This window comes from Agelaius tricolor, unplaced genomic scaffold, assembly GCF_023055355.1.
Source record: "Agelaius tricolor isolate 1412-34295 unplaced genomic scaffold, bAgeTri1.0.p SCAF_4, whole genome shotgun sequence".
Taxonomy (NCBI): Eukaryota; Metazoa; Chordata; class Aves; order Passeriformes; family Icteridae; genus Agelaius; species Agelaius tricolor.
Genome location: NW_027269264.1, coordinates 25,324,972 through 25,338,147, shown reverse-complemented (window position 1 = coordinate 25,338,147; position 13,176 = coordinate 25,324,972). Strand labels below are relative to the sequence as shown.

The following is a 13,176-nucleotide window of genomic DNA, read 5'->3' as shown; positions in this document are numbered from 1 at the left end:
GACAAGCCTTGGCTAAGTGCTGCTGCTAGGAGAGACTGTCTGGTTCTTTTTTTGTGTGCTGGTGGCTGGGGTGTGCTGCTAGCTGATTAAGAAATGTAGTGGACTGGGTTCACTTGGGCAGAGTTACTGCTGAAATTAGTGCTTTGGCCACCAATTGTCCAAAAAGTCATAAAATGCATCTCCAAAGTGGATGCTGAATTACACAGAACTCTAGAGCTAGCCAGACAGCTGTTGGCTCAGCTGCAATCTAGCACTGGCAGAAAGTGCTGGTGAGATAAATGCATTTGATAACAGTCCAGGTTAGCAAAAGAAAATAAGGTTGGACTTAGTCTAGATTTCCTGGGACTTGCAAGGGCATGCAGGAGATAATGAATGTACAGGCAGCCAGCTGGCAGAGAGGTTGATGGGCCTTGTCAGTCTAGGGCCAGGATTGGATTAAATGTTACTTTGAGCAAGGAGCACACAGTGATTTACTTTGTGGCATGAAATAATTTATTTCAGCACTGGCTTTAAGGCAGAGGCCAAATGATGCAAATTTGCTCAAGCAGCAAAGAGCTACTGTTTATGGTTCACATACTGTTGGATATTTGAGGTATTATCGTATGAGGATTGGGAGTGAAGACAGTAAAGATCTTCTGTGCAATTTAGTTCTGATGCTGGCAGATGTTTCCCGAAGACATTATACCTCATATTTGGAGAAGGCTTCCTATTAGGTGGGAAGTGGTGAATTGTGGAAGCACTGACAGTTTGGGATTAAGATGGTGCTCCTGGAAGTAGATGAGATAGAATTAAGGCTTAGTACACAGAAATAGTAATAGTTAAAGTTTGGTGTAACTGATTCAGCTTTTGTGCATCTAGAAGAGATACATAGAACATTGTCAATTTGTTCTAAAGGAAAAGTACCTCTTGAGATATGTGTCTTCCTGAGATCATTTTGGCGCACTGCAGATGGGATTTAGCTGGAAGCATGTCTGTATCAATGGTTTTTATCAATGTTTATATTCAGTGCTTCTTTTCCAAGTAATAGTCATAAAAATCACCCAATCTGATCTCCTCATATCCAAAAATATACAATTTTTGTAATAATTTCTAGGTTAAACTCACAAGTAATGACCAGCCTGAAAAGAGATGCAATCATTAATTATCTTGCTAGATCTTGTGACAAGTTCAAGAAAATTATTTTTTCTCCTCTCTTGGCAAATGAGGTGAAATTTATGGAAAACCATGACCTAGATCTTTTCAAAACAATGTACAGCTTTTATTTCATATCAACCTTTTTTTTTTTTCTGTTCACTATAAATTACTTCAATTAACAGTATGTAGAACATTGTCGCTGTCGAGGCAGTCACGACATAAAGCAGAGACTACAAGCAGTTTCAGTTGGCAACACTTTATTATTGAACATGGCTGATTTTTATACACTTTCCAATTGTTTATGCTTCTTTTATCTTTACTATTGGCCACAATAAATCAACATAATACTATTGGTGAGAAGTTATAGTGACTTAACTAACTTTCTAAAAATGCTTCATCCAGCTGCAAAGTTCTTCTATCTCTCTTCTCTCGGTCTCCTTGGTTACAGCCTTGGAGAGAGCTCCTTATCAGTTTCTTCTACTTCTCAGCTTCTTCTCACTCCTTTAGCTAACAGGCCCACTGTTAGCCCCTTCCACAGAACATAATCATTTTCCTAATAAATATATTTGACCTTTAGGCCTTGCAGTGATTTCCTTAATGAATAATACACTGTGTAAAATGAGGAATACATCTCATTGTTCAGAACTTGGTTTAATGCTTTCACTGATTCTTTCTGGTTCTTCCACTCTGAGAAACAGGAAATTATTACCACTGTTTAGCTCCTTTCTCCTTTACTTCTGTAATTGATATCTCTGCCATCATAATTTGCCTCTTTCCTAGTGTCTGCATAGACTTACAGAATGGTTTGGGTTGTAAGGAACCTCAAGGATTCTCTAGCTCCAACTCTGCTGCCAGGGCAGGGACACCATCTAGTAGATCAGCTTGCTCTAAGCTACATCTAGCCTGGTCTTGAGCATTTCCAAGGATAGAGCATCCACAATTTCTCTGGGCAACATTTTACAATGTCCAACCATGCTCACACAAAATAATTTCTTCCTAATATCTAAACTAAATATAACCTCTTCCAGTTTAAAACAAATATTCTTCATCCTGTCTCTACATGCCCTTGTCAAAAGCCTCTCTCCAGCTGTCTTGTAGCCCCTCTACGTACTGAATGGCTGCTGGAAGGTGTACTTGGAGCAAATTCCCCAGCCTGAACTACCCCAACTGTCTTGATGCCTTAAGAACCTAAAAATGAAACAACTCACACTTTCAAGATAATATTAATGTAGGAGGTAATATGAAGGCTGGTCTTTATTGGAGACGTCCAGGGGCAAATGTGGAAAATGTCCACAAAAGCCCACCCATACAGGGTGAATACAGATTACAGAATACTGTATACAGAAATTTAGCAAATTAACCTGACAAAAATCACAGATTAGGAGCACCAGTGGTGATGCAATTCCTCCCCCAGTCCAAGCCCCTTCTAAATCCTTCCCCCTTAGATAGGCCTAAGCTTTTTTTGATAAAAATGTGTCTCCAAGAGCTGGTTTTTAGCCCCAATTCCCAGAAAGAGCCAAGATAGGATGTGGGCTTTGGAACTTGCTTTGTCTTTCTGCTTAGGAAAATACTGAAGGCAAGTTACAATAATAGGCTACAAAGCTACAAGTATATGTGTAAAGAACACAGAGAATATATGAAAGAAAAAAGACAAAAATCATAAGGCATCAGGCTCAGCCTTTTCTCATAGGAGAGGTGCTCCAGCCCTCTGGTCATCTTCATGTACCTCCTCTGAACTTGTTCCAACAGATTGGTGTCTTTCTTATGTCTTACTCGATTTAATCTTTACTTTTTATCAAAGATGTTCCATAAAAAGTTTATTCTTATTTCCATTCTCTGTTTTTTTCCTGGTTTCAATGTGATTATAGAGTCACAATTTTTAAAATACACATAAAAATATAATTTGTGACTAGTGTTTAATTACATAGATGGATATTTTGAAAGAATAAATGTCCTGTCTATAGATCTATAGTTTAATAAAATGTAATAAAATTATTTAATGTCTATTTTATATGAAGATATATTTTTACATAAATATATATGTTGAAAAAGAGTGAACTTAGACTCTACAATTACTTGAAAAGAAGTTGTAATGAGGTGGGGGTCAGTCTCTTCTCCTACGTAACAAATAATAGGACAGAAAGAAATGGCCAAAAGTTGTGCCAGGGGAGCTATAGACTGAGCACTAGAAAAAGTTTCATGGCCAAAAGGCTGATTAAATGTTGAAACAGGCTGCCCAGGGAAGTAGTGGAATCACCCTCACTGAAAGTGTTCAAAAACTGAGTAGATGTGGTGCTTAGAGATGTGGTCTAGTGGTGAACTTGGCAGTGTCAAGTTAGTGGTTGGACTGGATGATCTTAGAGGTCTTTTCCAACCTTAATAGTTTTATGATTCTGTACACATAATAATCAGGACATACAGATTTTACCTGGCTGTGTACTTTTCTCTCAGTTTTTCTTGCTTTCTGCAAAATTCTATTGATATTTTTAACTGATGCTGCATCCTGAGCTGATATTTCCAGAAGAATATCTAAAACAACCTTATTATGATTCTGAATAGTAAAAGCTAATGTGGACAACAGTTTTTAAATAATTAGCATATATAATTAATTGGGGTTTCCCATAGGCGTTATTTCTTTTTTTACTGAACTCAAATTTTAGTCTGTTAAAACTTTGGGTGCTTTCACAGATGGTTTCCATTTTAGGCACCATTCATAAGCAAACTTGATAAGCTCATGATTGACCCTTTATCCTGCTCATCTGTGCATCTGGCTAACATCTCATGCCGTAGCGTGTATCCCTGATGGATTCCACAGTCCTTCATCCATTGCAAGAGCAGGTTATTGGACCATTATTTGTTACCCAGTCATCAGTTCATGGGAATATCTTCTAGGAGGATCTGTCTAGGACCTTTGGTGAGGGACCTAGGAAAAAATCTAGAATAATAAAACTACCTTTATTTTTTTTGACAAAGTGCTCAGGAAAATTATCTTTCTCAGGGTACTATTGAAGTTGTTTCTTTTTGCATTCTATCTACTCACCCAGTAACTGAGATAGAAGGTATTGGACTGAAGTTTTGTTCATTAGTCATTGCGCATTGCGCCTTCTGAAAACTGTTAAAAATTTCTATCAATATTTATGTGTTTGAAACCACAGTTTATGCATGTAAGTAGACTGAATATGATCAAATGTGATTTGGATTTGTGGTTCCTGTGCTCAACCAGTACATCATTTGAAATTACTGGGTGGATGCTGTTTGGATCTGAAGATGTGTTACCATTAATTTTACATACTTCTTTAAAATGCTGCTCATCTGAAATGTACTGGCAGATTTTAAGGTGGTAGAGACAGTTTCTTAGGCATGTAATTTTATATTGCTCTGAAAAAATGCTATTTGTAATTCTTTTCTTTTCTTATTCTGTAATTTTTGTTTACCTATATTTCTTAAAAATCAGTCACTTTTTTGCGCTATGAAGGCCTGTTGCCAACCTTGTTCAGTTTTCACAATTTTAATAATTTGTGTGTGTGGCAAAAAATGCCCTTTCAATTAGTTAATTTTATTTTTATCACTATAGGATCATCTTTTTACATTGACTTATTTGCTATTGCCATTAATAAATTAAGTTTCATAAATATTCTGCAGTGATGATTAAGGTGGCTTATTTGAAGGTGAATTCTCTTACCCTGGTTGTTGATAGTGGTGAAATGGTCTTTCCACAATGACTGGGATGTTGGTATCAAAGCAGAGATGCAACACGTCTGGTTTTGGTGTATTTGGGGTTGCCTTTTGTTCCTTGGAACAATTTTGGTCTTCTCATTTGAGGAACATCCATATTTGTTGCACTTACTAGTGGATTCTCTATAGGTTGTTAATTGTTATAGCTGCTACTGCAGGTTCCATTACTGCCAGCCATCCTAGCTAATCCACTGCAGTGATTTTCTCTTTTTTTCTTCTTTTGGGCAGAATAATGGAACTGGTGAAAGATTTGAACCTTCTAGTTTTCTATTTTGGCTTTGTGAGAGAATTAATATAAAAGCTTTTTAACAGATTTATCACCTGAAGGAATACTGTTTAATACCAGATTGAGGCGGGGTGAGCAAGTTCCAAGTCAGAGATACTTTGTAAAATATGTAAATCAGTGACAAGGTAATTTCAGAGTGATTTCTCTGGTTGATTTAGAGGCTTAAATTGACAAGCAAGAGATGGAGCTGATTTTCATAAGAGGGACTGCCCTAAAACCAAGCTGATCCAACACAGGACTATCACAGTCAGGGGACATGAATGCAGAAGAGGACAGTAGATATCTTCCCTGGACCTTGAGGGCAGAAATCCTTTCAGCATTGCAAGGGAATGACAAAACAAACTCATAGGTGGGATACTCTATGGGATAGCGCTGTCTTAAAACCTGTGCTTGAAGCCTTCAGCATCTCTCATTATTTACATTTATGTGCTTTTTATGTTATTTTAAACAGTCTTGTAAACTTGTTTTCCCATTACAATGTATGGCTTCTATTTCCTTCAAGAACAAGTTATTAACAGCAACAAATCTCTTGTACATCCTCCTTTATTTTTCAGCACAAGTTATCACTTGCAATACTGAACCAGCAGTACAACCAGCAATATTGAGGCACTCTAGGTAGAGTATTTTTATACTGACATGAGAAGCACAAAATTACATTTGTCAGATTTCTCATTCATTAATTTCATTAGTATCAGTCTGATGATTTGGTATGTGGAACTTGCAAAACCATTCAGGATCAGAATCGGAATCAGAATAATTATATGGGAGAATCCATTAGAAATTATCTAATAAGCATGATGGCATGGAGCCAGTTCGTAGCAGACCAGATCATTATATGGGAGAATCCATTAGAAATTATCTAATAAGCATGATGGCATGGAGCCAGTTCGTAGCAGACCAGATCAAGTTGTGTAAGACAAAATTTGCTGGAGCACTTTCAGAGGAGGACAACAAAGCTGGTGAATGGCCTTGAGAGTAAGTCCTATGAGGAGTAGCTGAGGGAGCTGGAGAGGAGGAGGCTCAGGGGTGACCTTGTCACTCTCTACCAACTGCCTGAAAGGAGGCTGTAGCCAGGTGGGGGTCAGTCTCTTCTCACAGGCAGTCACTGACAGGACAGGAGGACACAGGCTTAAGTTGCACCAGAGGAGGTTCAGGTTGAACATCAGGAGGAACTTCACTGAAAGGGTAGATAGGCATTGAAATTGTCTGCCCAGGGAGGTGGTGGACTCACCATCCCTAAAAATATTCCAGAAACATCTGGGCATTGTACTTAGTGCTGTGGTTTAGTTGGCATGGTGGTTTTTGGTTGAAGGTTGGACTCCATGATCTGGGAAGCCTTTCCAACCTTCGTGATTCTATGATTCTGAGGTACAAAACAATAATTCCCTTTCTCTGTCCCCATTTTGGAACACACACACACACAAAAGAAAGAAATGGTGTCTTTCCTCCTCATCTACCCCCAGCTGCATACAATGAGAACATTTTATTGAATACACTTTTCATGGCTGAGCTGTACAAGTAACACTAATAATTACTTGGTTATGACTGCTGGTTATAAAGTGCTGATTAAATTTTGAAACTGTCCAAGTAAACCACTGTGGTTTTGTAGGTCAGGCCATATGTTCTTCAGAGAACAAAAAGAAATGGTTCAGGCATACACTGCCAAAATTAAGCAAGAAATGGTTTGGCTTTTGGGAACTTTACTTGTTTGGTTTTATGTGAACTAATAAAATTTTGGAGCTATAGGAAAAACCAGAAAAGTGCAAGGGTGAAGTCAGATGTTGCAGTCTCCTGTTCAAAGAGCAGGTCAGAATATCTCAAAAAGATTACACACCTTTTGTGTTCAAATTTTTATTTTCTTGTTTTCTTTTGACTTTCTGTGACATGAACCAAACCAAGTCTGCTGAGCAACAGTTTTGTAATTCTCTTGCAGCATCCTAGGCAGGAATTAGAGAAATCAGTGTAAAAAAAGTCTAAAAGAGATATTTTTTTCCCAAGGTCTTTCAACAGAGAAAAAAGCTATCTCTGTTGATAGTGACTGTAGGCTAGACAGTGGATATTCTGAAGACTCTAGTATTAACCAGTTCCACAGATGACTGGTGTCATTCTTTAGGGTTGACATCCAACTGGTCATGAGCCAGCAGTGTGCCCAGGTGGCCAAGAAGGCCAAGGTGACAGAAAATAGTGACAGAACAAGAAGACAAGGTCTTAAGCTGTGCCAGGGGAAGTTTAGGCTAGACATTAGGAAAATTTTATTCATTAAAAGAGTGATTAAGGGAATCACTTTTTGGAATAGTCTGCCCAGGGAGGTGGTGGAGTTACTCTCTGGAGATACTTGTAAAAGGACTGGACAGGGCACTCCGTGCAGTGGTTTAGATGAGGAGGTGTGAGGTCTTAGGTTGGGCTTGATGATCTCAAAGGTCCTTTCCAACCTAGTTCATTCTGTGATTCGCTGATTCTGTGAAACTGGTAAGTGCTGCTCTAATGTTAGGAATGCTCCAAATTCCCCTGAAAGTTAAAGGAAGGCAAGGATGATATCTGGGGAGTTGCCATGCACAAATGCAGGGATGAGTGCTCTGCAAGATCGGGGTGCTTCTGACTTCAGCTATTAATAACTTTAGATAGGATTTTGTTTGCAAATATAACCATCAGTTGCTATTTTTTCTAGTTCAGTTCTCTAAGTGTGCAAAACACATTGTTATTTAGAAGACTAGCTTAAGAGTCTCAGGTGATGGCCATCTCTATTTGGATCTTTGGAACTTCTCATAGCTACAAGGATATTGCTAATACTGCAAGGGTAAAAAATTTCATCATATTACAGAGCTGAGTATTTCAATGTGTGGGAGCTGGCCTTGTGCAGCCAAACCACAGCATTTCTTACAGCATTTAGCTATCAGTTCTCACTCTGAGTTTTTCAGGGCTCAAGTAGCTCAAGTTTTTTCCTGGATAAAGATCTTAACTCTAACAAGCACTAAAACAAAATCAAAAATGAAGTTTTTGCTATGTGGAATCACAAGTTATTTTTCCTCTTCTGCTTACAATACCCCTCAAAAATATACAATATTGTGTATGCTTCTTTTATTTGCTTATTATGTATAATTTGAGCTTATGACTGTGGCTCATTGTAATTCTTCCCCACCTATGTTGTTATTATGGCTGTATTAGTGACTTCCACAGTAAACTGGAAAAAAAGGTACATCTGTCTTTTCTCTGTGTCAAAACAGACAGATAACTCCAAATATGCAGGAATAGTCTGCAGAGAGAGAGGAATTCTTCTTTCTTCCTGATTTTTTTTTTTCCAATGTAAACTCTTTTTCCCCCTTCATTTTATAGTAGCCCATGTGTGAGCTCTTGCTCTGTTCTTAACGATTCACTGCTGAGTAGATCTGAGTTTAGGAATCACTGATGATCCTTAAAAAACAAAGAGTAAAAGCAGAATTCTCCCCAGAGAATGCCTTTCCTGCACATTGAGATCAGAGACCTCCCCAGATGGCTTCCAGCACAAGAGAACGTTTTTCCCAGGAGTGCCTGAAGCTTTCATGAGCCCGGAAAGACCCTTCTGAAGTGTGTAATTAATGCACCGTCCCCGCACAAGGAATTAAGTATCCTGTTTCTGACACACACATTCAAACAATATTGATCTGTTCAAAAGGCCTCCCATTTGCTGAAGCAGTTGTATTGCTACAGCTGGTTTGGGTTTTTTTCCTTTTGAGAATTGACATCACTGTTTAATTAGAAAAGGGCAGCCTCAGTCTCAGTGGACCAGACCTCATACACACATCAACATTCTTGCCCTCCTCCTGCTCTTCAAGATATATCTTGGTTTGTAATCATGTTGCTGTCTGTCTACAGGGAAAAACAAAACAAACAACCTAGGTTACAAAGTTCATCTCAATTTGTTATATTTTTGCTTCTGTTTCATAGACCATTATTTGACAGTGTCTCTTGGTGTTTGGAAAGAGAGAAGAGTAAGGGAAAAATGGTGCTTCCAAAACTAGGAGACCCATTTGAAACATGAGAGGAAAAAAAGTAAAAGGAGGCAGTGGTCAAACAGTTTAAGCTGTCTGGAAAAAAAAGTGGGAGGATTGCTCCTGAGAGCAGCAGTACTGTCTTGGACTAGGGTCCATCCTTTCTAGATGTGATTTGGCAGTTTTCTCTACTGTGATAGCATTATGCCGCTGATGCAGAGATGCCAAGTAGCAACTGAAATACTGTGTCCTAGGACAAGTAATCAAATAGGAGAGGTTTTCAGTAGCAGATTTTTGTTCTTCCCTTTCCAGCTGTTCATGCTGAGGTATTAAGGTAAGAATAGGGGATAACCTGCTTTGAAGCCCTCATAACTGGAATAATCAGCATAGATATCAAACAGGAAGGATTTTTTACTGGGCAAGGGTGCAAGTGGTGCTGCTTTACCAGTGTGAAGGTCTCTCCTATTGCAGTTCTTGCACTACAAACTCTTGTTCATGGCGAACATCCATTCAGCACACCTAGTACTGAAAGCATGCTAGCTTTTCAGCTCGGGTGGATTTTAGGCTCCAAGGACAGTTTTGCAGACATGCACTTAGCCCCAGGCAAGATTCCATGCCTATGACTGAAGGAAGCATTTTCACAAGCAAAATAAAATAAGCAGAAGAACAAACTTCATAATAATGACAGTGCCACAAAGGAGAATGAAATAAAGACCTCACCTCAGGGAAAAAAAAGGCAAAAAAAAGTTTTTATACTGTTTATTATTTTTCACAGTGCAGCCTCACATGTTTTACTCTGTACTATCCAGTGTATTGTAACTGTTCAGAAAATGTTTTTTGAGAAACATTAAAGATCTAAAATCTATGTCCATGTGTCAGGGACAGTAGATGGGGTAAGGTAATTTTCTGATGCACCAGTCCATATGCTCTGTCCCTATAAGATTATTCAGTAGCACTAATCATACATTTGCCATGTACTCATTATTTCAGAACATGGTCTCAAAATGGTCACTGTTTATGCCCAGAAATTTCTTTGACTGTGTTTTGAATCCAAGATTTTGCCACCAATCAATGCTTGGTTTTGTATTTAGCTTTCCTATTGCAAAGTACATCTGGTATTTCATGACGCTTCAAGATGTCTTGAATCTGCAAGATGCTTTTGGTGGAATATTTCTTCACAGCATTTGTGTTAGGTTCACTCTTTGATATTAACTCTTTTTCAGATCCATTATGCTGGTGCTGCTGACAGTTCAGTCCAGTTCATCTTCTACCAGCCGATCATTCACAGATGGAGGGAAACTGATTTTTTCCCTTGTTCAGCATCCTGTGGTGGAGGTAATGAATTACCACTGTATTTCAAAGCTGTCATCTGCATAGATGACCTTTCCCAGCTGCTGCCCTGAGTTTTGGACCTTAAAAATGGCAAAATCTAAAAATTTGAATAATTAGAACTAAATGAAGGGAGGGATTTAGCAACATCGTAGTAGCCTGTAGATTTCAGCATTGTGCCAGACTCTGTAGATAAAGGACATGTTGATAGCTACATACCTGCATTTAATGCTATAGCTGTCAGACATAAGGGCTGACAGGACTTGGGCCTGGATTTCGTCAAACAAGATGTCTCCATTTGTCCCTTTTCCTACCAGCAGGTTTACTCTCTATACTGAAACTAAGGGCACAATTCTTGGTGACTAAGAAACCTCAGCCTTTGTTTTTCTTTGCTTTTTCTAGACTTCTGAATTTTTGTTTGACCATACTGGTTATCTTCTGTTTCCTACTACATGTAATTTGCATTGCTGTTTTCAATCTGGCCTGTAAAACAACATCTGTTATGTCCAAAAGCACTGAAGCAAGCTAAAATTAGCTTCTTTTTTCCAAACCAGAACTTAGATACATTTCAGAGCCAGACAGGAAGAATATCACATCTCATGTTATTTATTCCTCTCTGTATTGCAGGTTATCAACTGACATCTGCTGAGTGCTTTGATCTGAGAAGCAATCGGGTAGTAGCAGATCAATACTGTCAGTATTATCCTGAAAATATCAAGCCAAAGCCAAAACTTCAAGAGTGTAATCTGGATCCTTGTCCTGCAAGGTCAGTTGGCTTTAATTTTAAGGGAGACTGAGCTCTAAAGGGGTAAAACAAAGTAGGAGAATATTCCTGTTGCTATTTCTCACCATGTCATTTATCATACATTATTCAACCTCTCTCTCATTCTAAGAATGCACAGTGTAGAACACCTATTTAGCACCTTCATAGAGCAAAGACTGATTTGAAATGGTTGTTTCTTCCCCTCAGAATGTATTTTGCCTCATTATTGTTATCAAGTATGAGAAAACAAATTCTCCATGATACCATCCCCATGCCCTGAATTCATGTGCTGAATACATGTCTCTTAAGTGTTAGTGAGATGGAAAAATTCTTTGCCGGAAAATTATTGTCATCACACTTAGATGAACAATTTTTATGAGTTTTTTTTTTTTTTAATTTTCTCCTTAATGAAAAGCCTGCTTGCATTTATGGCAGCTTGTAAAATGTAATGAGTGATTTTGCACTAGTTAACAATGTCCTTTGGCCCTGAATGAAAGTCTGATCTCTGCTGCCCCCAGAGTCACAGAATGGGTCAGGTTGGAAGGGACCACAGGGGGTCGTCTGGTCCAACCACCCTGCTCAGGCAGGGTTATCCCAGAGCACATGGCATAGGATCATGTTCAGATGATTCTTGAACATCCCCAGTGAGAGAGACTTCACAACCTCTCCGGGCAATCTGTGCCAGTTCACTGGCACTGCACAGTAAAGATATTCTTCCTGGTATTATGGTGGAACTTGCTGTGCATTCTTCCGCAGAAGATTAACAATAAAAATAGTAAGATCAGATAGTCAGATTTTTCATGTATGAGAAAAGAAAGAAAACCACAAAAAAGAACAATCGTTTGTTGTACTGATTGCCCTGAACGTCAGTGGGAGTCCATCTGCAGCCACTCAATAAGCAGCAAGCATTTATTTGTGTAATCTAAATCTTTTGGTCTTCTTGTGTGGCTTTGCCAAAAGGTGGTTAAGCATTACCCAACAGACAGGACAAGGATGCCCTAAAGCCACCATTATCACCAGCTCCTTTCCCTTTAGGCTTGTTTCTTACCAACTTCAATATTGTGAGTTCAAGGTAGTGTTACTGAAAAAGTTGCTGTGTTGCTTCAGATTTCTGGAGGTTGTCAAAGAGAAATGTCCTGATGAGTAAAAGGATACTTAAGAAACTTGTGGGGCTATGTATCCACCTGACTGAGGATGGTTGCTGCCCAAACCAGATGTACCAGCTTTAGAGTAGCTAGGCATTATCATAGCAGAACAAATCACTCTAAGGCAAAGATAAGTTTTACTTCTCATAGGAAGTTTTCACTGAAGTTCACTGACTTTTTTGGAGTTAACCCTCAGATTTCTTTGTCATAGAAGACACCTTTACCTACAGTGTATTGCACTTTTCCTCCTTTAAGCACATTTGTTAGAGACAGATGTCAGTAGAAGCCAGGTATGATGAGGTAGAAGGCCAAAACATGAATGTTTCAGGAAAAGGATTGTTGAAAAATATGAATCAATATGGAACCTATCTTCTAGAGTAACCTATCACAGTCTCAATGAAGGTAATTTTATGTAGCTCCTTTATTTTTTTTATTTTTTTAATTCTAAGATGCTACTTTTTTAAACCTACACTTCTGAGTCAAATATGTAATTTGCCTCTGGAATTTTTGTGGTGGGTATTTTCCATACTTTCTCAATGATTTTAAATAACATATTCTCAAATGGTGATGCCGATGACTGCATGGTATATGAGAGGAAAGAGGAAAAAAATAACAGCTGGGCAGATGTCAGGAAGCAATTTTGTTTTATATAAGACATAACAAGGCAAAGTTGTTGATATAAAGACCCTAAGGGGAGGGAGAAGTCATTTAGAAATACAGCTATGCCATCCCAGAGGACCCGGCTTTTTGGAAACATCTTCACCGTCTGCCAAATTTCAAATTACTATTTTCAAAAGTGCCTTTGTAAAGAATTCA

At 38.5% G+C, this 13,176-nt stretch overlaps 1 protein-coding gene across 4 annotated transcripts in view; it reads left to right on the top strand.

Annotated features, from left to right (window-relative positions):
* ADAMTSL1 (ADAMTS like 1) overlaps window positions 1-13,176 on the top strand; it is a 391,950-nt gene that overhangs the window by 284,092 nt on the left and 94,682 nt on the right. For all 4 annotated transcript variants that reach the window (XM_071424947.1, XM_071424948.1, XM_071424950.1 and 1 more), the window contains 2 exons: window positions 10,347-10,458; window positions 11,080-11,218. In XM_071424947.1, the coding sequence (XP_071281048.1) occupies window positions 10,347-10,458; window positions 11,080-11,218 (251 nt within the window). The remainder of the gene's footprint in view (window positions 1-10,346; window positions 10,459-11,079; window positions 11,219-13,176) is intronic.